General features: G+C 41.3%; 1 protein-coding gene across 1 annotated transcript; it reads left to right on the top strand.

The window, feature by feature from the left end:
- The first annotated feature begins 1,224 nt into the window (after positions 1 to 1,224).
- On the top strand, positions 1,225 to 5,562 carry tnfsf10l4 (tumor necrosis factor (ligand) superfamily, member 10 like 4). The gene is made up of 5 exons (XM_048982933.1): positions 1,225 to 1,555; positions 1,940 to 2,089; positions 4,117 to 4,162; positions 4,311 to 4,403; positions 4,493 to 5,562. The coding sequence occupies exons 1-5, from the start codon at positions 1,382 to 1,384 to the stop codon at positions 4,915 to 4,917; spliced, it is 888 nt and encodes a 295-aa protein (XP_048838890.1). The 5' UTR covers positions 1,225 to 1,381; the 3' UTR covers positions 4,918 to 5,562.
- The last annotated feature ends 18,224 nt before the right edge of the window (positions 5,563 to 23,786 follow it).

Raw genomic sequence — 23,786 nt, 5'->3', positions numbered from 1 at the left:
GCAATGAAACACTTTTGCACAACACCTAATCCTGATCTTCAAAATTTGGCTGGACATTCCTTCACAACGTGAAACCCCTGTGAGAATTTTAAAAAAGACTTTAGACAGGATACATGAGTACACTTCTATAATTGAGTTACTCACGTTACACATTAGAAATATTTTGTGGGTAAATATATTGTAATAGGATTTGCATTGTAGGTCATGCTTTTATAAAAACAGACAAAGCCTTCTATGAAAGTAAGGAGCTTGTCTATATTATAAGTATAGCGGCAGCACCAAGAGAGAAACCAAAGATTCACATGGTACTCACACCAGGTAGGCGCTAACAAATACACACGCTTCACTGGCACAACGCTTAGTATTTACAAGGGAAGATGCCCAGATACATAAAAAAAAACACAATTACATTTACATGCAGTGCCACTGGCAGAAGCCGCGGAAAGCCAAACTGGAATGGGACGCGTCCTGCACTGAAAAGGACACATAGGAAGGTACTACTGAGACCACAGAACCATCTGGCCATGAACTACATCAACAAAGGTGAAGACCGAAATCAATCAATTTGAATCTCATGGCATCCGAAAGGTATCTTGTCACTCTGGTGAACAGTCCAGTGACAACGCCATGGTTCCCACAGTAAAGTATATGGAAGCGATGTGACTTAAAAACCAATGGGGGAGCCGTTGGGATAACAAAAGGGGGGTTATTTAAACACGACTGGAGCAGGGAAACAAACAAGACCGCCAGGGGTCAAAAACGCGACGGCTGGTATGGGGACAGGCATGGGCAAGCAGGAGGAGAAACTGCAGTCACACTGCAGAGGCCCTTCAGCATCAAGAGTGGTACAAAGAAGAGGCGACACTGTCATGAAGTGGTACATGTATGCTCTTCGCCAAGAAGGGAACGAGCGGTGCTATAACATAATGGTGGACATACTAAGTACTAGAATATTACATTTTTGTACTCATTTTTGTAACAGTGGAACTAAGCATTTTTAAACTATTTATGTTTTTTAGAAATATTATCAACACATCTTTTGTGTTATTGTTCTGTATATGTTTGTTTTGTTACTTCTCCGTGAATTGTAGCCATTATTATTTAGGAATATAAATGTATCTTTCTTTATAGAAGGTGTACTCACTCACGCTGCGTACTGTACTGTATGTACGCGTCATTACTCCGTATGACACTGCATGCAGCTTCATGAAACTGGAAGTTAAATCCCGAAGGCGTTAGAGTCGGGACTTTCCAGGGACAGACCTAGACACGGAAACTTGTATGGCAGACGACAAAAACGAATTCTGGTTTACCTTCCAACGGAAAACATACAATTATCTTTGTCTTTTTAAACTAAAATGTTTCAGTGAATTCTCAAAGTATGACTTCGGAAAACGAAATCCATAATTATTGTCCGTTGAAAGAAAATGCCATGCCGACAAAGGAAAAGCTGGGAAAACTGAATGTTTTTGTTTTGTTTTTGAGTATCGTTTTTGGAGTGGAAGTAATCGTTTCTGGAATTCTTGCATACAACCTGTCAAAAGAGATAATTAAGGTAAATATTAGGAACATAGGATTCGAATCACAATATAAAAATCTTTACAATTTGTTTCCTGTTAATGGGAAACTATATTATACCACGCTTGTATGTTATTGAATGTCGGCCTATCACTAAGCGCGAGGCCAATGGGATTTTATGCGTCAAAACTGTAATATAAGAATAAACCTTACTTATAATTCTTAAAATACAATTATAATTTTAAAACACAATAGAAACAAATATTAACCAACATCTAATTCAAATTTATTGAAAACATGGAATAACATCGCATGTTAACATAATTAACATAACATAATTAAGAGTAACTCGTTTTGTTATTGTGTTTTTGCGCAATACCTGCATATAATATCCTACAATTTAATTGTTCATATCCAAAAGGCCGAAGAAGTTGCCAGGCTTGGGGAATACCCTTTGCATTGTTTGCACCAGCTGGTGGATCCTGGATATCAGAGAAATGCATCTCACGGTTCTGGAGGACATACAGGCTGTGAGGTGTGGATAGCAGAACTGGATAATAGCGTGCACAAGGTAAAACGACCAGAAAAGCCGTCCTTAGAAATTAGTTTTATATTGACTAAATGTTATATACGCAAACATGCGATCGTAAGGTTTATGGAGAACTGATCTTGTGTTGTTTTTGGTTTCGATTTTGTTTTGTAGCCATTTTCTAAACTGCATTAGAAACTGCATTTGATCATAAATTAAAATAAATCTGATTATAGAGGCGGCCTGGTTCCTCGGTGAGTATAGCTGCCTCAGACCTCCCAGGTTGGGTGTTTGAATTGTATCTCCGCTGAGTGTGTTCGTGAGCGCGGACACTGCTTGTTCTCTGGGTACGCTCACTCATTTCCCCCGGTACTCCAAAATCACGCAGCTAAGTCGTTACTAGTGCATGTATGTGCCTTGTGATACATTAGTGTTCTAGCGTCCTGTCCAGGGGTTGTATCAGAATCAGGCAGGAGGGGGAGCCCTGTCAGTTATGATACAGAGGAGAAGCAGCTACTCTGTACATTAGTTTATTACTTATCATGTATTTATCAGAGGCGAGGACCTGACTCAGACTCAAGTCACAAATTTGATGACTTGTGACTTGACTTGGTAAAAGTGATGGAAAGACTTGGACTTGATGGCAAATACTCACGACCTGGACCAGACTTAGACCCTGTGACTCAGAAAACTTTAGGTTATAGTTCCCCTCTGGTTACCAACGTTAATTTTATAATTACTGTGTATGTTAATTCTCTGCTGTCTGCATTTTAAATTGGCTGAGGTCTCCTGAGATAGTTTGTTAGAAAGATGTATCATTCCCTGCAGAAACACGGACATAAAAACTGTGTGAGGACAACCGTAAGTGGACACTGTTTTTGAATAATCTCTGCCTATAAAGAATGCATCCTACGATATATTGTGGTGGGTTTTTGCTGCAGCGAGTTTTAATCACTAAAGGTAAAAAAAAAAAAAAAAAAAAAACTGACGTAAGTAGAAAACCATGGATGACAAAGAAAGTCCAGAATCTACTGAAGGAACGAAAAGCAGCCTTCGGATCTGGGGAGAAGGAGCAGTAAAGCGATGCCAGAAGAAACCTGAAGAGAGGTATGAAAAGAGCCAAAGCTGCACATACGAAACAGATCGAGGATCACGTGACCAACAGGGACCCGGCACGGGTGTGACAAGGCATCCAGCACTTCATGAATTACAGAACCAATAACGACCCACCCACGGACAGTCATTCCTCGCTAGACAGAAGATAAAACGCTACTTGGGTCGTTTCGAGATAAAAGAACCGCAGAGCACATCCACCCTGCTTGTGTTCTTGTACTGCTGCACTGTCGAGACTGCCTTGGCATACTGTATTACAGCTTGGTATGCCAACTGTACAGTGGCGGAAAGGCGAGCAACACAAAGAGTCATCGACACAGCCCTGGAGGACATCTCCAGGACACGCTGCCTCCCCAGAATCAGCGACAGCTTGAGAGACATACTCTAACTCACCCCTGCCATCACCTCTTCTCCCTGCTACCATTAGGGAGACGCTACAGGACCCTAAAGACCTGCACTAACAGGCTCAAAGACAGTTTTTTTCCCCAAAGCCATCACTGAACTGAACTCCAGTCAGGACTAAATTTAACAAGACACACTCAGTTCAATAACTGTGCAATACTATGAAAACTGTGCAATACGGAATTACTGTGATAACTGTGTAATAGCTTGCCAAAACAATGTTTGTTTTCTTTTAATTTATGCTTTTTATGTTATAATGTCTAGATATATGCATTTCCTATAGACTGCTCTGCAAATTTCATTGTTCAAGAAAATATGCAATGACAATAAAGTCATTGTAAGTTGCATAACTCACAACTGGACTTGGACTTGAGTCACAAATTTGATGGCAACAAAAATGATGGAAAGACTTGGACTCGACCTGAACTTGAGGGCAAATGACTTGACTCATTATTAAGTTTTGCAATGTTTTGACTCGAGACTTGACTTAATAGATGTCAGAATTGTATATGCTGGATATTGATTTAGAAAATATACTTCTGCTTCAATTTCAGCAAATTTTATCTGACATAAGGAATGGCCTGTATTTGGAGTTAAATGGTACGTTTTTATTAAATTTTTCTATATTTACACACAATTTTCCTATGCATGCAGTCAGGCATACACACATATATGTTTATTTAGTGTTATTTTTAATTAATAAAGGCTGCATTTACAATTATGCTGTAATTTTACGCTTCATTTGCAGCCAACAATGTAACTTTACTTCATTCCAACAAACCTGCCATTCACATGGGAGCAGAGCAGGAACTGAGGCAACCTACCCGCTGGATAAAAAACGGTAAAATACATACGGTTTTGCTTTTGAAAACGGACTCATTCATATATTAAGTTCAGTGTCTTAGCAGTGTCTTATTTCTTCCTGAATAGGTGGGACAGAGAATATGATAGGGACAACGGAGATTCTCAGCTGGGATAATATTAACGGACCAGCAATACAGCAAGGCATGATGGGATACGTCGATGGAGAGATTATTATACCACGTGAAGGTCTTTACTTTGTCTACTCACAGGTATATTTCCAAATACTTTCTTCAGAACCAGAAAGAGAGTCCCAACAGTTTGGGCAACATATATACAGGAGAACAGGATCCTCTCTGAAGCCAGTGTTACTGTCCAGGGCAACTGTGACTAAGTGCTGGCATAACGGAAACCACTTTGCCTTGTTCTCCAGCCATCAAGGCGCTCTGTTCCACCTGCAGCAAGGTGATATGTTGTCCCTCCAGGTTCTTGACATCCAGTCAGTACGGTTGCAAGAGGATACAACGTTTTTTGGAGCTTTTAAAATTAACTAAAATATCTCATACTATTCATAAACATTTAAAGTATGTTATATGTACATCTCTAAGAAGACATTTTATATTTATTATGTCTGCTCAAAAAATGTATAACTTGGGAAGGATATGTATAGGGGTGACACAGTGATCTCACACTTCTGGGACCAGGGTTCGAGTCACTGCTATGGCCCCATGTGTATTAGCAAGGCTTCTGCAACTGAAGCAGTGCTGGTTTTAATTATGAAATTAAAATAGGATTATGTGTTTGGGGGCGGCGTGGTGGCGCAGTGATTAGCACTGTTCCCTCACACCTCTGGGACCCGGGTTCGAGTCTCTGCCGTAGCTCCATGTGTGTGGAGTGTGCATGTTCTCCCTGTGGGGTTCTCTCTGGGTACAGTCCAAAAATATGTTGAGATTAACTGGAGTTACCAAATTTCCCATAGGTGTGAGTGAATGGTGTGTGAGTGTGCCCTGTGATGGGTTGGCACCCTGTCTTGAGGTTGTTCCCTGCCTTGTGTCAATATGGACACTATGCATATAACATAAAAATGACTGTGACTTTACCATTGAAATGATAATGTCCCTTCTTCACCATGATGTTAATGTTATTTTCTGTCGTGTAAAGCTACTTATATTGTGTAATAAAACAGTAAATTAACCTAATGAAGGTGGCTCATTAATAAGCAAAATTAATACCAATTTGTTAGAAGAAAGGAGAACATCCGGATGTGAAGATAAAAAAAAATGGATTTTGATTGACAGCATGGTTACAGTAAATGCCAAATGAATGAGATTGGTTGTATAACAATATTGTGTTGTATTTAATTTTCATGTAAGTAACTGCAGTTTTCTTTTCCAACATGATACTGAAACAACAATAGTTGTGATGCGCTAGAACAAACTCATCACTTGTATATGTTTTGCGTCGGGACGGGGAAGCAGGCGAAGGGAGCCGTGAATACGGGCAAACAGGGTCTATTCGGGGAGAACAGGCAGACGTGCGATGTTAATGACAGACCTGGGGAAACAGACTTGAACGCGGACTGAAATGCACAAGACTAAACGGCAGGAAACGTAGAACAGCTGGCAAACGGAAGGATCCCACACGGGGTTAAGGAGGTAGGTGTGGTTCATGAGAGGGCTGGACGGAGGAACATGACAATATGTCTCAAAGGAAAACAAGACAGGATAGGTGAAAACTAAATAATATATAAAATAATATAGTGAAACCGTGGGCCAACCATCCAGCCGCAATAGTCAATGCTGTAAGATATGTTGCCAATGAATTAAAACATCTAAATGACATGTTGTGTGATATTAACAACACAAAAGAATTTGTTAAAAAATAAATACGGTGTTTGGTTACTTGTTTTACATTCTAGCTATTACATTCAAACGAAGTTGTAACGCTGCTCCATTTGGCGGAAAATTCGCTGGCTCAGGTTCATCTTGCCTAAGCTCCTCGGATACCGGTAAGCCATGATTTTGTGCCAGATTATGCAACATGCTACATGCGTGTACAATGCGACGCTTTCTGCGGACTGTATAGCAGCACCCCGACGGTCTTATCCAGGCAGCGCCAATGGCCTTTAAGCTGCCCTATAGTACGTTCTGCCCCCACCCGAACCCGAGAATGGCCATCATTATAACGCTGCTCTTGTTCATTCTGTGGGATTGTGAGCGGCGTGACAAGCCACGACTTCAGTGGGCACCCACTCGCCCCTAAGGAACTGTCAAATGGTTGAATCAAACAAAGTTTACAAATAATAAAATGGGAAAAATCTTCTTTCCGAGCGGCCAGCCATCACGTACCACCACATTTTCAGTTTGTTTCCATCACTACTTTCTGAGAATGAACGAATCGTGGGTTGAGCCAGGCCATCTAGCCGCAACATTAATGAGACGCATGTTCGAATCGCACATAATTTGTACATTAATAAAGTGAAAGTGCTTTCTATTTACATAAGCAAATTTGTTCTCTGAAGGTGCTTTTATAGCAATGTGTATGCAGTCAATGGCTCCGATTACATTGGGAAAACCGGACATCGCTACAAATTGCGCTTTAATGTTTGCCTGTTCAATCAGTGTAAGGAAATTTTATATATCTGGGTGACAAGCGGATTATGACGTCCCATACAGCTGGCATGACGCAACTGTTGTTCACTGGTGTTGACTGAGAAATACCTGATCGGTCCACAAGTTCTCGCTGAAAAGCACCTGTGGCTAAGAACCCGAGAGTGGACAGAACTTGTAAAGGAACAGGTATGGCACAATTCCTCATTGTCTGCCTTTGTAATGCTGGCCCCAGTTCAGCACACAGCTGCAAAAGGATTGCTCTTGGAATTCTGAATCGACTTAGAAGTCAGTCATCATCATGGGCCAAGAAATGGGCCAAGAAATCACTATGTGACGCGCTCTCTTCTAATTCTTCCATAAGCTATATCTTCCAATAACGCAAGAGCTGCCACGGTAGTTGTAATAGTTACGTCATTTTCTGCACCATTTTATTGTTACAAATTGATTAAAAATCAGGTGCCGTACATTTATAAACAACACACAATTATTGTCGGTGTATTGGATAAAATCAGCATCATGATTAAGAGTTTAAAAAGGGAAACCACAGTAGCAATGACTTGCCACTGGGTGCCGTCCGTTTACAAAACCGAGCAGAAACGTGCGTACGCCCTGTCTGGAGCTGCCGTGAGAATGTGCGTAACGGTACGCTAGGTTTCGTTTTTATACACGAGGCCCCAGGTGTCTATATTGTGTCCATATAGTGTAACTGCCTATACCATGTACCATGTCTTTGCACAAATAACCAGAACAATTAAATAAAAACAGACTCAAGAACTGAAGTGCCTCAAATTTCTGTGGGTAAAAAGTAGAACCACTCATTGTTTTTCTCATTTTATGCAATTTTAACTTTATGTGTTGTTTGTTTAAATATGAGTCCTGACTTCCCGTCCCAGGGGAAAAAATAATAAGATACTTCAAATTGAATTACATTTTGAAATATCTCTTCTAGACACAATTTATTACACAATAGTCACTATAATGGAGATTCATATTGCTTTTCACAAGTTTTCAATACATTGGATGTGATTTTGTGTACAACCAACAGATGGAACTATTGCATCACCGTTTCGGAAACATTTCTGGTAATGAAAACAAAAAAATCGGCAGATACCTAGAAGCACTTCATCAAATTGTGCGTTACGATTTTCCGTCATAAAATCGAGGCAGGCAGTATTCCAATTTGAATGCTAATTGTCTTGAACCGGGTATTATTAGTCACAATGAGAGAGCATGGTAACGTGATTGTAGTAACAAGAATTACAAGAATCGGGATGATTAATTAAATAACTTGACTACAGAAAAACTGGTCTAGCAGAGCCAATGTAGCAAAACATTTTGTTTCACAGCCCGTGTTTTGTGTTTTTTTTTTTTTATTTTCATGTGTTTTGCTGTTGTTTATTGACCATCACACATACTGCACTAAATTGGAATCTGGGCGGCTCAGTGACTGGCTTCCCATAATTGTTGCCTGAAACCTCCAGAGCTTGGGTTTCAATTCTGCCTCGGAGCTTTCCTCCTGGAGTCCAATGATACACAGGTTCCATAGCGGGGGGGAGGGGGGGGGGGGTCTCTCAGCAAGAGAGGCTGGGGGGGCTCAGGAAAATTTCCCGACCCACGGAGGTGGGGGGTCTCTTTTGCATGACTGTCAGTCATTGGGGAACTCGGTGAACTGGCCGGTGTCGGGGAGGGGGGGTGATCCTTTTTGGTAAATTTTTCGGTGGTCCCCCTGCCGTGACACGGGGATGGACGCCCCTCTGCCCTCCTGCCTCCTCCGCTACGGGTTAGGCAAACTGGTGTCACAAAATTGGCTGTTATTGTGTATGTGCTGCCTATTATACGGTCCATCAGACTGTGTCAAAGATAAGCAGGTGGAAGCCACCTACATTGTGGTATATACATTCCAAGACTTAGAATTTTATAAAAAGAGGAGGCAAAAGGAGAGGAGACCGGAAAAAGCCCTGACGATATGCCTGGGGGCCTGTTCTCTCTCCACAGTTCTCAAACACTGACTGGCACCCAGGGACGGATTATGGGTTGTGTGGGCCCCTGGGCAAAACGTTCGCGAGGGCCCCCCCCACCACCAGCACCACCACCACAACCACCAGAATTCAAGGGCCCTTGGCAGCCAAACGCCCTCCCTATAGGGTCAGGGGCCCTTGTAGGCAGAGGATAAAAGAATGTAGGCCCTCTAAAATAGACAAACGAAAATACATTGTTGATAAGCGTTGCAAATTGTTTTGGGCTAGGGGCCCCGCGGGCCCCCTGCACGCCACGGGCCCCCTGCACCCCAAGGGCCCCTGGGCAGCGGCCCCGCTGGCCCGGTCCATAATCCGTCCCTGCTGGCACCATACCTGATTCTGAACGGATAGTAATTAAAAATAGCACCTCATAATAGCATGGTTTGTGTTCACTCTGTTTTCTTTTCAAAGACCCACAGCAAAATACAGTAGCTGCTAAATCATATCTGTAAATTTGCTAGTCCATCTATCATCTTTCCCTAGTACACTTAAAAATTAAACTTACACTTTACATAAAGCTAAACATGTAGTTGGCATACCTCATAACCTTTGCACAACAAATGGTTTTAATATTTTGATGGGTAACAATGTAGGTCATACAGACACATTCATCTTGCTGACAGTAACAAGACAAAGCATTATTTTTGAACTTTACCCATGAAAAACATTTCCTGAATATGCAAACAGTTTTCTATATTCATACTATTTATGGATAGACAATATTTAAAAATGAGCTTTTCCGTCAGTTATTTGTAATATGCCACAAGTACTTGACACAACAGAATTATTACAGTATTATAAACGTAAAAGACTAAAAAAGTTATGTCATAACAATCAACCACATTCAAAATGGAAAAAAAAAAATCTAATTCTGCCAAAATCCAGAAAATTCACGACACTCACGTACTGTGACTGTGCTCTTTACGTTAATGACTACATGCACTCTCCAAACAAGGTGCAGGCTCTCCGCTTTCACCGAACCGCTTCCACAAAGTATGAAAAACAACCAGAGAGAGATACTCTAAGTAGTAAGGAATCCTTTCACACTAGCAGTAACAAGCTGAGACTCTGATGTCACAATAATAAAAAAAATACAATGAAAAGACAGTGAGAAACTGAAAGGAATGAGTGAGAAGGAATATGAATGGACTTGTCATAAGTATTTTTTCCTTTAAAAAGGTAAATAAATTACTCTGGCTTCTGCTTTTCATGCTGTTCAGTAGCACATATTGTTAGTCTTCATTTCAAAGGACAGTACTGATCTCCTGGATGTCCTCAGAAAGTTAGGAAATAACCTTGTAGAAGTCAGAAGGGAAATTTACTTTTAATTATCTTACCGCTTTGTGTAATGTTCTCATTCGCTCTGACGTCTTATTCAGCAGTCTCTAGCTAGGATTGATAAAAAATGAAGATATCAGGTTCTTTTTTTCTCCATCCCAAACAGCCCCTTGAGGATTAAGGTGGCCAAGCTTTCTCCGTGCTGGGCCCGGGCTATGGAACAGCCTCCCTCTCCATTTTTGATCAGCCACACCTTCAGACAATTTGGTAACTCCAAATAACCTCAGAATGTTTTTGGAATGTGGGGGGGCTGGAGTACCCAGAGGAAACCCCACAATGACTTGGGGAGACCATGAGAAATCCACACCCTAGCAGAGACTCGAACGCCTGTCCTAGGGAGGTGTGAGGCAACATTGTGAACCACAGCACCACCATGCTGCCCCGCCGGGAACCATGTAAACAAAAATTGTTGACACAGTTCAGGTTAAAATTGTCCATTACGCAATGGCTATAAAAACACTGAGTGTGTCCTGGAGAATAACTAGCCAGCAGAGGTAAGATCTGTGCTTGGGTCTCTCTCTGCTCAGCAGGGACCTGAACCTTCTACGTACCCTGCAGAGCTTCCTGTGGGACACTAAGCTGCTGACATCGCCTGCATCGCTTGCTCCTAGACATGCTGCCCTGGTCCTGCCTCTCTCTCTCCCTCACTCCTGTAGGCACCCAGCTGACAGTGCAGGTTGCCACTGACATCTCCGGCCAACTAAGCCTATGGATACATATTATACCTGGAGTCGCAAACCAAACATTCCCCATAACAAGTGTTACGTTGTACAGCTGAACAGTGTGTAAACTCAACTGTCTGATTTACTCACTTAAATCAGGCAAGCAGGTATAACAGTGAAAAATAGAATTTGCTTTGCGTACAACAATCTATTAAGCAATGAACATAAATAAAAACCAGAAGCAGGCAAGTGTGAGAGGTGCTGAGTACAGCAGATATTTCAGGCTGCTTAAGTAATACATAAAGCACATTGGGCCTCCATAACTGATTATGCATTTTCGCCCTTTTATGCTCATTTACACTTAAAGACAGTGATTGTCTTACTGATACAGTAATATGGATTCAGGATTTCCATAATCGGACGTTGAATTAATATTTGAAATTAAGTCATTCCAAGATGCAACTAAAATGTTAAGGCCGGACAAAGCCATAACAGAATGTTTTGTGTGGTGTTTCAACAGTCTAGTAAAATGGACAATATATATACTGAACAAAAATATAAACGCAACACTCTTGTTTCTGCTCCCATTTTTCATGAGATGGACTTAAAGACCTACAATTCATTCCAGATACACAATATTACCATTTCTCTCAAACATTTCTCACAAATCAGTCTAAATGTGTGATAGTGAGCACTTCTGCTTTGCTGAGATAATCCATCCCACCTCACAGGTGTGCCACATCAAGATGCTGATCTGACATCATGGGTAGTGCACAGGTGTACCTTATACTGCCCACAATAAAAGGCCACCCTGGAATGTGCAGTTTTTTGCTTTATTGGGGGTCTGGGGACTCAGAACCGGTCAGTATCTGGTGTGACCACCATTTGCCTCATGCAATGCAACACATCTTCTTCGCATAGAGTTTATCAGATTGTCAATTGTGGCCTGTGGAATGTTGGTCCACTCCTCTTCAATGGCTGTGCGAAGTTGTTGGATATTAGTGGGAACTGGTACACGCTGTCGTATACATGTCCGGTGAGTATGCTGGCCATGCAAGAACTGGGACATTTTCAGCTTCCAAGAACTGTGTACAGATCCTTGCAACATGGGGCCGTGCATTATCTGTCTGAGTGGCTGGTCTCAGACGATTTTGGAGGTGAACCTGCTGGATGTGGAGGTCCTGGGCTGGTGTGGTTACACGTGGTCTGCGGTTGTGAGGCCGGTTGGATGTACTGCCATATTCTCTGAAACGCCTTTGGAGACGGCTTATGGTTGAGAAATGAACATTCAATGCACGAGCAACAGATCTGGTTGACATTCCTGCTGTCAGCATGCCAATTGCACGCTCCCTCAATGCTTGTGGCATCTGTGGCATTTTGCTGTGAGACAAAACTGCACATTCCAGGGTGGCCTTTTATTGTGGGCAGTATAAGGTACACCTGTGCACTACCCATGATGTCAGATCAGCATCTTGATGTGGCACACCTGTGAGGTGGGATGGATTATCTCAGCAAAGCAGAAGTGCTCACTATCACACATTTAGACTGATTTGTGAGAAATGTTTGAGAGAAATGGTAATATTGTGTATCTGGAATGAATTGTAGATCTTTAAGTCCATCTCATGAAAAATGGGAGCAAAAACAAAAGTGTTGCGTTTATATTTTTGTTCAGTGTATGTGCAGCAAAGTTAATAGATATTTACTTGTATATACTCAAGAAATAGATATTTCTACATTTACATAAGACATAGAATTCATAGTGCAAATAAATTAGTAAGAAAACATTATCAAGAAATGAATACAGACATTTAAGTTGGTCAAAAATCTGCAGTTGAAAGAAGGCATCCTTGGAATCTGGGAAAAGCAAGTGAATGTTTCACATTTTAGAGAGATGTAGAAAAGCCACTCATGGCTATATGAGGTTATAGCATGTTAGCAACGTTTCATGATGCTTTTGTTTCTCCAAGTATTGTCCCATCGCGTCCCCTGTGTTGCCCCTTTGGTCCCTTCAGGTGCACCTGGAATTCCGATTAAACTCTGCATTTGCCTGATTCCTCGAGTCCTGTGCTTGCTTACCTGCTCTGTGCCTGTGGGGTAAGCAACAACTGGACATATAAATGACTAAATGCTTCTGAATGACTGATCTTTGGTGGTAAGAGCTGAGTGTTTAAGTCACAAAAAGGGACTGCTAGCAATGCCCCACTAATGATAACAACAACAATTATAATAAACAAGAACAACAATAATAATAACAACAATAATTATAATAAAACAATAATATCATCAGCATATTTAACATCTTTTTATAACTGAAATATGTTGGTAATATGATTAATATGGTCATTTAACATAAAAAATATTAATAAAAATATACAATAATATCAACAGTAATAATAATAATAATACATTTTATTTGAAGCGCCTTTCAAAGTACCCAAGGACACTGCACAGTAAAGGCAAAACATATAATATAAAACTTATAAATAATAATAATAATTGTGAATACATTGAATGTAATAATCATTTTCAAATTTACTTGCACTTTTATGTCATTTATATTTTGCATGAGGACCAAAGTCCAAAGACTGAGCTGACAGACTGTGTTTGCACTTTAACACCATTTTAACAGAAGCCAAACTCAACATAAAAAGAGAACTCTGCCAAATGACTGACAATATTTGCATACATTTGCGTATCAGTGTGAAAAAATAGTATGTTAATGGATTAAACTGCTGGATATCAAACCTAAATGCTTCTCAGGGATGGGGGCCTCCAGGAAGCAGCCATCACTGTTACGTGCCTCAGCAAAATGAGGCAATTAAAGCTCACCTTCACCAGTAAGACTGGTACAAAGGCACTTTAGATTTACTAATGTTGAAAACTTCACCTCCTCATTCATTCAGCAGACATATACACTGATCAGCCATAACATTAACACTGCATGCATAATTTCATGTAGGTCCCCCTCATTCCACCAAAACAGCTCTGAACCGTTGAGGCATGGACTCCACATTGAGAAATAAAGATTATAATTCAAAATGTATGTGAATAATTAATATAATTACATAATACAGGATCCAAGTGACATCTGCCTTGTCAACACGCCTAGAGGCAAATCAATTAGGTGAAAGACTTGTCAACTGGGAAATAATTGTTTAAATTAGAATGGGTAAAAATTAGGCTTACAAAAATAGTGTGTCCTGGCAATCCTGAGACACAGAGCCTGTGCTGCATGTTCTTTCACTTCTGCAAGAGTGGGACAGATAGAGTGCAAAGATGGAGATGACCAAGAATATTCCACCCTCGTCTTAATGTACTTCACCTGATGGACACTGAATTATCCCTGGACTATACACAATTTTACTTTATAAACCAATGTTCTTGGTATTTTTTTTTAATAAACTTTGGTATTCTGGGCTATTTTGGGTCTGGTTAGGGTTAGGGCTTCCTCTGCTGCCCCCTGGAGGATGGGCCCCCCTTTGGGTCTGGTTAGGGTTATGGCTTCCTCTGCTGCCCCCTGGAGGATGGGCCCCCCTTTGGGTCTGGTTAGGGTTAGGGCATCCTCTGCCGGTCCCTGGAGGTTGGGCTCCCCCTTTGGATCTGCTTCCTCCCAAAGTTTCTTCCTACTAGGGAGTTTTTCCTCAGTGGGGAAGGGATAATGTGGAGCACTTTGAGACAATGTAATATTGTGAACATGCGCTATATAAATTAATTTTGTATTGAATTGCATCATGAAACTCCATACAACATAGCATCTGCTCCAAGTCCTCGTTGGCTCTCTCAGTCTGCCCATTGGAAAGATTTGCGGTGGCACCAATCAGCCTACAGAATTCCCTCCAGAATCTGGAAACAAACTGTGGACCTCTGTGACACACAATGTCAGATAGTAGACCGTGCGGCTTGAAGACATGATCCAACAATAACTGTGCTATCTTCTTGGCCGAGTGCAGCTTGGGAACAGGGACAAGATGCGTGGCTTTAGAAAAACAATAAATAATCGTGAGTACATCCGTGAATGCTCTGGAGAGAGGAAAACCTGTCACAAACTCCAAAGATACATGAGACCAGGGGAATCAGGGGAACTGCAAGGGGCTGCAAGAGGCCTGTTGGAGCATGGGAGGGGTTCTTATTTCATGCGGAAATAGGGTAAGCAATGACATACTGTAAATACGGATGTCTTGCAGCACGATAGGCCACCAGAAGCGCTGTGTTCGAGTACGATACACTCCAGGGTCACAAGCTCAGAGAGATTCATGCCCCCATTCGAGGACCCATGAATGTAACAAGTCCGGGACAAACAGTCCATTAGGTGGACAACCCTCTGGGGCCTGGATAAATCATTGCATGGCCTGAACATACTCCTTGACTCCCCAGGATAACGCCCCAATGAAACGACTCTTAGGCAGAATCTGTCCTCCGAACTGACGCAACAAGGCGTCTGGTTTGCGGTTCTTGGAGCCCGTCTGAAGGAGATACAGTAATTAAAACTATTAAAAAATAGCAACCACCTATCCTGGTGTGCATTGAGGCATTTTGCTGACTGTAGGTATTCCAGGTTCTTGTGGTCAGAATCAGAAATAGATCCTTAGTGCATTCTAGACACTGCCGCCACTCCTCCAATGCCAGACGGACCACCAGGAGATCACGATTGCCGGTATCGTAGTTCTTTTCAGCTGGGGCTAACTTATGGGGAAAAAATCACAAGGATGCAACTTATTGTCAGAAATATGCCTCTGGGAATAGCTCCTACTCCAGTGCCAGAAGCATCCACCTCCACCAACTGTCAATAGGGATCGAGGATCTGAACAATAGGGGCTGAGATGAAACTTCTGCGAAGGTCCAGGAACGGACATTGTGTCACCAGAGACCACTGAAAATGGACCTTGGTAGGGGTGAGTGCCGTGAGAGGGGCAACAATGGTGCTATATCTCTGAATAAAATATCTGTAAATGTTTTCAAAACTTAGAAAATGCTGTACCTCCCTCCGGTTGTGAGGTTGAGGCCACTGTGCAACTGTTCGGATCTTATCTGGATCTATCTGAACTGAACCTTCCCCAAGAATGAACCCAAGAATAGCCAATGGCCACAGTGAAAACCTGCATAGCCAATGGTCACGACGAAAACCTGCATAGCCAATGGCCACAGTGAAAACCTGCATGTCCAATGGCCACAGTGAAAACCTGCATACCCAATGGCCATGGCAAAAACCAGGTGTCGCTGACCATTCTGTCTTCCCTGTTTTTAGTCGTTAGTGTTTCCCCTCTTTCCCGAACGGCCGCATAGTTCAATAGGCCGAGCATGCAGCTATCAACCCCTCATTCTTATGCTCAACCCCTATCCAAAAATATACATTTTTGTATATTTTGTTCCTTTCTGTTTCATTCGTATCAGTTTTCTAGTTCCTGTGCTTTGTAACTTGTATTCACTTTGCGTTTATGGTTCATACCCGTGGTTCTGTTGTACCTGTCTGTTATTCCCCACCGTCTTAAATTCTGTTTCCTTGTTTCTTTCTCAATTCTTAGTTTCCCTGTTGAGTTTTCTGAGTTCCTTGAGTTAATTATTCCAGTAGTTTCATATCTCTTGCCTGTTTTTGTGCCCAATTGCTCGTTGCCCTGAACCCTCCAGGATTGGTTAACTGTCTATGTCTCTCTCCTGCTGTGTCATTACCCGGTTCAGTTTTTGTATATAAGTTCCTGCCTGAGTTCAGTTCCCTGAGTGGGTCATTGATGTTTGTTGTCCCTGCGCCAGAACCTCCTGACACTATTAAGCACGCTGCCACCATGATTCTCACCAGGAACAGTGCTTTGAAGGTGTTGAAATGATGATGAAACATTATGATCGGGTCTCATAATTCAAAGAATTAATTTCTAAAATATTTACCTGATACAACAATTAATAAGCCTTCATCAGAAGCACTCAGGTAACGTCATGTCCTGGGTAAGCAGTCATTACAGGGGGAGAAAGGGAAAAAGGCGATGAGTCAGACGAATGCCGAGGAGGTGTGATGCCATGAATCTCACGCAATGGCAGGTTCTCCAGCACCAGGGAGGGCAAGAAGGGGGCGGGGGCATCAGGGTTGGGAAGTGAGAGGGACACAAAAGAAGAACAAGGTAGGAGTTAGCGAAGCAAACAAAAATGTGAAGGTTTTTGTGTCAGCGGCGGAACAGATTGGCCGCAGATGCTAGCAGGAGCTCCTCGAGGAGTTTTTGAAGTGAAGCCTGGATCCCGGAAGTATGCTAGCAACCAGTATAATTATCGCCCCCAGCCGTGGGTAGTTGGGGTCATGTCTCTGTAGCTGTGTGCTCGGCTGCGCTCCTGAATTCCTGACAGGTGGCCTTTGTCCAGGAAGCCACATTGCAGCTCTGAGTGGTAACCGTAGGCAGGCCCCCGAGGTGCCTGTGTGACAGCCCAGATCAAGACAGCGGCTGTATCTGTAATATACTACTAACACTCATATCAGCTTTCTGCAAAATTTATATCTCCTATATGTCAACCTGCTTGAATGTCAAGCTACAGAGAGTCGGGTGTCACACCAGCACAATCCAACCAGCCCTCTCAGTCTCCACAGTTCCAACTGGTCCTTCTCCTCTCTCTGTCTGAGTCTCCAACACATCATCTGTAATCAATCCCCATATGTTCCACCTGTCCGTATCTCTAAGTCAGATTTTCCCCTTTATCTCTTTCTGCTGGTGGTTTGTCGTGTCAAGTCGCTGTACCATCTGAGTCTCCATTTTGAATCCTGGCTATTCCTTTGGTAACTGGGCATTTCACGTGAGTGCTGGTTTGATTTATAGTTCAGGGTTCTGCACGGTGACTTGGCTTTCCCTGTAGGATTTCCTTCCTCATATTGCCATTACGTCTGTGACACAGGGAGTGTTATCAGCCTCACGAGGATGGGTGCACGCTTGGAGAGTCAAGCCTTTGTTCAGGTCCTCTTTTTCTCTAAAAAATAAAATGAAAATTAAAATCCATCATTCTGCACTGATAAATATCATCCCTAATCAGTATCTTTAAAAGCTGCAGTAAAGGTAGACAGGTTACTTTTTCATGCTCACAGCAGACAACTTGCTGCACAAGCATGAAGATAACGGATTAACAAAAAAATAAGATGAAAGAAAGATGAGCTCACTCATCTCAGTCAGCTGTACTCTCAGTCATTGGAGAAGAAGTATTTGGTCTGGTGTCAGCTTTGATTAATAATAATCTCAGCACTCCTGACTCACTCACTGCACCGTCATTGGCCACGACGCCAAAGACAAATGCTCAGTCAAATGCCGAAACCAAAGTGCATTATTATGTCGTCATTTTGTCTGCGTGTTTAAGAACAGCAAGTGTTTACCAAAGTGCTGTACAACACAGTAAATAGACACTATAGTACATAAAATCCTATCATAAAATACATAATAGTAAATCTGATAATAGCGATCATTACACAGAATCCAACAATGAAATCAAATCTAATGATGATGTGCAACACAACATTGAAGATGCAAATGGAGGTAAAACCACACTGACAGTGTCACTGCTGGGGTGTGAATGCTAATACTAGCCCGCTCTCAGAAGTGTGTTTTACTATATCCCACGCAGTTCACAACTGTCTTCAATGGACCCCCCCCTCCCAAAAAAAAAAAATAATAAAAACCTCTAATGCAGATTGAATGCTGGTACCCACCCAACACACTTAAATGCCCACCCCAAGATGGCATCCTGGTGACATTTCTGGATTAAACAGTAAAAATATCAAATTTAAATGAATGCGCTAAAATGCAGCAATTATAACTCTATACCAGTCAAGGCACTGTCTCTACTCTTACAAGTGTTCACCTTTTAAGTATTTTACATGTGAAAATTGTTAAGAGGAAGACAGTCGGATATGCACAGCATGATAAAGAAACCAATCATTATGCAGAATGCAAATTTCTTTATCATTATGAGTGACAAATAAAGCAGACTAGAAAGGCAAAAATAAAATTTAAATACTGCATTTTTAAGTTCAAATATTGTATAGATCACACCACAATATGAAATGCTCATAATCAACCATGATGGGGTGTGTCACTTAAAGTTACTAAAGTGCAGTATTTGAATCTTATTTGACATGATTAAGGATCAGAACAAACAGAAATAGACTGAAGTCAAAGCACCAGCCACATTGATGCATGTTATTGAATTTAATATTGTTAACTGTACACCCACAAATTAAATGCTATTTACATTTGTTGAAATTGTGTGCTAATTTTATTTTCTTTAAACTGTATCTGTCAATATTGTATTGAAACAGAGGTGTTTGAATGAGACCCACAATTGCTTTTCATCTACCCAGAAAGCAAAGAGTGCAAAGCCCTCTTGAGTTACAAAAACAGGAAGTCAAATTAATGGAGAAAATGGTTGTTGTTTATAGTTAAGTGGTTTTTTGCTTCTACTGTGAGAACAAATTGTTCTTGGTTGCATTCATTTATTGCCTTACAAAAGAGTCAATTTAGTAACAATTTAATACAATATATAACACATTTGCTTTGAATTACATAACTGTGCCAAAATTTTAATAAAAATCTTTCCTGATAATTGTTGAATTGGGCTTTGGAAGATTGGAAAAAAGTTATCTGGCCAGACGAGTCTCGATTTCTGCTGCGACATTCACATGGTAGGATCAGAATTTGGTTTAAATAACATAAAAGCATGGATCCATCCTGCCTTATATCAACAATTCGGGCTGGTGCTGGTGGTGTAATGGTGTGGGGGATATTTTCTTGGCACACTTTGGGCCCCTTAGTACCATCTGAGCATCGTTTAAATGCCACAGCCTACCTGAGTATTGTCGCTGACCATGTCCATCCCATAATGACCACAGTGTACCCAGCTTCTAATGGCTACTTCCAGCAGGATAACACACCAGGTCACAAAGCTCATGTCATCTCAGACTGGTGTCTGGAACATGACAGCGAGTTCACTGCACTCAAATGGCCTCCATAGGCACCAGATCTCAGTCTAATAGAGCAGCTATGGGATGCTGTTGAACGGGAGATTCGCGTCATGAAGGTGCAGCTGACGAATCTGCAGCAACTGTATGACGCTGTCATGTCAACCTGGACCAAAGTCTCTGTGGAATGTTTCAAGAAACTCTCTTTTCCCATACAGCATGGCAGCAAGTCAGGAGTCTATCCGAAGATTCTCAGGACAAAAGACACTGGAGATCTTCGATGTCAGTCAATTCCGAGGCAGATATTACAAGTTATTTAGAAATTCCAGTTCAACTAGTAGAAGTTTCTGAGATGCAGGAGGGGTTTCCATGTGACCATGGAGAGCACAAGCAAACGTGAATCACATAGAACCATGGACAGGACCTGAACCCTGGAGTGAAAGAAAGTTATTAAAATTACATCAAGGACAATTATAGTATATGGAACATTTGCAAACACTTATACCTGCGTATCTTGTTTTCTTTTTCCATTTACTTTTAATGTTTTTTTCTTAAATCTATGATGCCTTAACACTGTGTTTCCTGATTTGTGCCCCTAAAGTGGAGCTGGTTTTATAAGCTACTAATCAACACATGCATTTTTTGACAAAATAAGTGTGCATCCTAGTGTTCTTAAAAACACTCGCAGGAAATATTATTTTCTCTTGGTTTGTTGCTAGGATACAAATTTGCTATGTGCGTCACTATGAACAAATCGGTCCAGCTTACCCTTCTGTCATAGTTATATGCATTTTATCTGCATGCTGGTGTGATCAAGAGGAGAACTAAATATTTGAACTGAGAGCAAAACCATTATAAAGGAGACTAACTGAGAAATGTTCCCTGTGACTGGAAAGTGCACGATATCCCCTGAAGAGCCAAAACTTTATGACCACCTGCCTAATATGCTGTTGGTCCCCCATGTGCTGCTAAAACAGCGGTTAGCCTCTGAGGTCTGTCATACCCCAGAGGGTGTCTTGCGGTATTTGGCACCAAGACGGCAGCAGCAAATCCTTTAAGTCCCCTTAGCTGCAAGGTAGAGCTACTGCAGATCAGACTTGCTGTTCTAGCACATCCTAGATGCTCGACAGGATTCAGATCTGGGGAATTAAGTGGCCAGAACAACACCTTTAGCTATTTGTCATGTTCCACAAACCATCACGATGTAAAAGGAAATGGCCAGGACGCCCCCATTGTCCCCGTGCATCGGTCAGCCATGGGAGCCCAACACTCTGTTGCAGGTTTGTGGTTTTTCTGGCCTCTTCTAACCACTGCCAGGAGATACTCAGCACCGCGGATTGGGAGCACCGTAAAGCCATGCCATTTCGGAAACACTCCGGCCCAGTCCTATGGCCATGAAGGTCTGTCCCTTAAAGAATTACTGAGTGGCACTGAGTCCGTAGACACACCTGTGTCTTGGTATGAGTGACTCACTGTCGCTGTGGAATCATACGCCCTCTTTGGGTTTCCCCAGACTGCTCCTCTTGGTTCCTGAAAAGCTTTCAGACGATTTCCAGCATGAAAGGTGCTTCGGTGTGAACGTGAACCTTCCAACACACTGACATCCGTTCCTACCATCTTGTTGATTCTAGAACAGTCTGAAGGCTCTCCATGAACCTGCGCTGCATAAAGCCTTTATGAAAAATGCAAAAATAGTAGGTGCTTATATTTAACACTTCTTTTGTCCATTTACGGGTTCTTTGCTATTAAATCAAGCCAGCTCCAAAATAAAAAGGGTGTCGGTATTGCTTGTCAAATGTAACATTTCTGTCTCATTGCAGGACCTGAAATTGTATCAGTTTCGTCTTTTTCTACATTTTTGAGAAGTGCTCAGCATCCTGCTGGAGGCCGTTTTATGAATGTCCAACAATCCTGCGAATCAGAGGAATAATATTTGTATACTGGAAGTCACTTTTGAATGCATTTACATTGGAGCTGATCCGGCAAATTCGATAATAAGAAGCAGTACTTAAATGAACAGTAAAGTTATGGGTGCAAGTAATTATTTATCCTGAGAAATTCTGAGTGAGGAGTTTTCATTGGCACCGTACTCCACAAGATGAATCTACAAATTGAATCTAATCCATTAGAAACATGGTCCAAGTTAAAACAAAATTTCACATAAGCAAGTAATTGAAATTAAATTATGATCTGATAAAGTATTCCATATAGCCAGGATACATATTTCGTTGTATTAAGCATCAGCAATAGAAAAATTTAAAGCCAAAAATGCAATTATGAATTCACACTGACATCTAGTGGCGAAACTGCTGGCTTTTCGAAACAGTTTTTACATTCGGATTTATTTTTTTCGGTTTCATTTTCACGGAATTAAAATTAAGTATTCAAAAAATGAATCAAATCCAAGTACATGGATGCTAAAATCACAACCTGCTATGATTCTATTTTCTTCTATTTACTGCACATGGCTGTGGATCAAAACCATGTCTCTGTGCTACTATCATTATAGTGGGATGAATGCGGGATTATGTGACACGTTTCATTTCTGCGTCCATTTTCCCATAATAATTTTCTCAAAGACATTACTGCAGCCTGTTATAGGAAATAAAGGGTAGAAATAATATTACATAATAATATTAGATACATTTTGGCTGCATGGAATTCTTAAAACACCGTTAACAAACCAGAACAGATATTGTGTGAAGGTGAAAGGTATATGCAACTATATACAGGAAAACTGATCAGTGTGTATCTGTATAAGGAGAAGCATCATATCGTTAGTCAGCGGCAAAGGATATTCAGTAATACTTTAGTTTTATGATAGTTTTTGGGAGACTGTACATGTAATTTACAGGTCACCTGAGACTCCAGCAACAAAGGTGGAAACTGCACACAGGCCTCCCAACAAAATGGGGCTTATTAAGGTCTAATTGTTTACAAAGCAGCTAGGTTGTATTTAAAAGGCTTGCTGGAAAGTTCTCTCTCAGCCCTAGGGAGCAGACCAGCAGGTACTGAGGCTGTGCTGCAATCGTTCAATACTGTCTGACAAAAGGCATGAAGGGATTCAACAGACCTCATCTGATAGATCCCACCTGCGGCTAGATCTGCTTAGGGTGTATCATCACAAATAGCTCGTGGAAAGAAGCCTTTAAGACCTGTTTACTCTGTGGCTCTGAGACAACCATGAGTGCCTCTTGCCTTCCTGCAGCCCAGCTCTGTTTAAGACATATTCCCTGGGATGTAAGACACATGTAAACATCAACAACAGATACAGGATACAGAAATAGCATAGAGACACGCTCTCAGTCTGTAGTGATGGTAACAATGAACTTTAAGATGAACAACGAAGCTATAAACTGAGTTGTTCACATGTATCCTGATCATTATTAATACTTTCTAACATCACATTACCATTTATACATATAGTCAACACAAGCGCTCATTAGATACCACTGTAAGGATTTGCACTAATCTTCATCTGTTCAATTACAATTCTAGTTGTTCGGTGGCAATAATTTTGTATAAGGTGAGAAAATCAGCAGAGTTATCAAATTTGAGGGAGATCATGCAGATATGTAATAATATTGCATTCTATTCATGTCATTGGTTAACCACGCAAACAAATCTAATTTCGCCCCCAATCCGAACACTTTCAGACATTTTCACTTGTCTGCAAGTAGCTTGTATACTTTCTTGAATAAATAAATTTGTAAGCAGTAAAGCCTAAAGCAAAAAGATTTCTTTTCTTTGGAACAGTTCCCAGATTCCCTGTCAGTACCAGTACTTAAACACAGATGAGAGACCTAATATCTTAGATAATTTCATTTTAGCTGATATTTATGCTTGTTGTTGTAAATTTCCCTGTTTAAATAA

This window comes from Brienomyrus brachyistius, chromosome 18 (genome assembly GCF_023856365.1).
Source record: "Brienomyrus brachyistius isolate T26 chromosome 18, BBRACH_0.4, whole genome shotgun sequence".
Classification (NCBI taxonomy): Eukaryota; Metazoa; Chordata; class Actinopteri; order Osteoglossiformes; family Mormyridae; genus Brienomyrus; species Brienomyrus brachyistius.
Note: the sequence above shows the minus strand (reverse complement) of the source record. Positions and strands in the feature narration are given on the sequence as shown.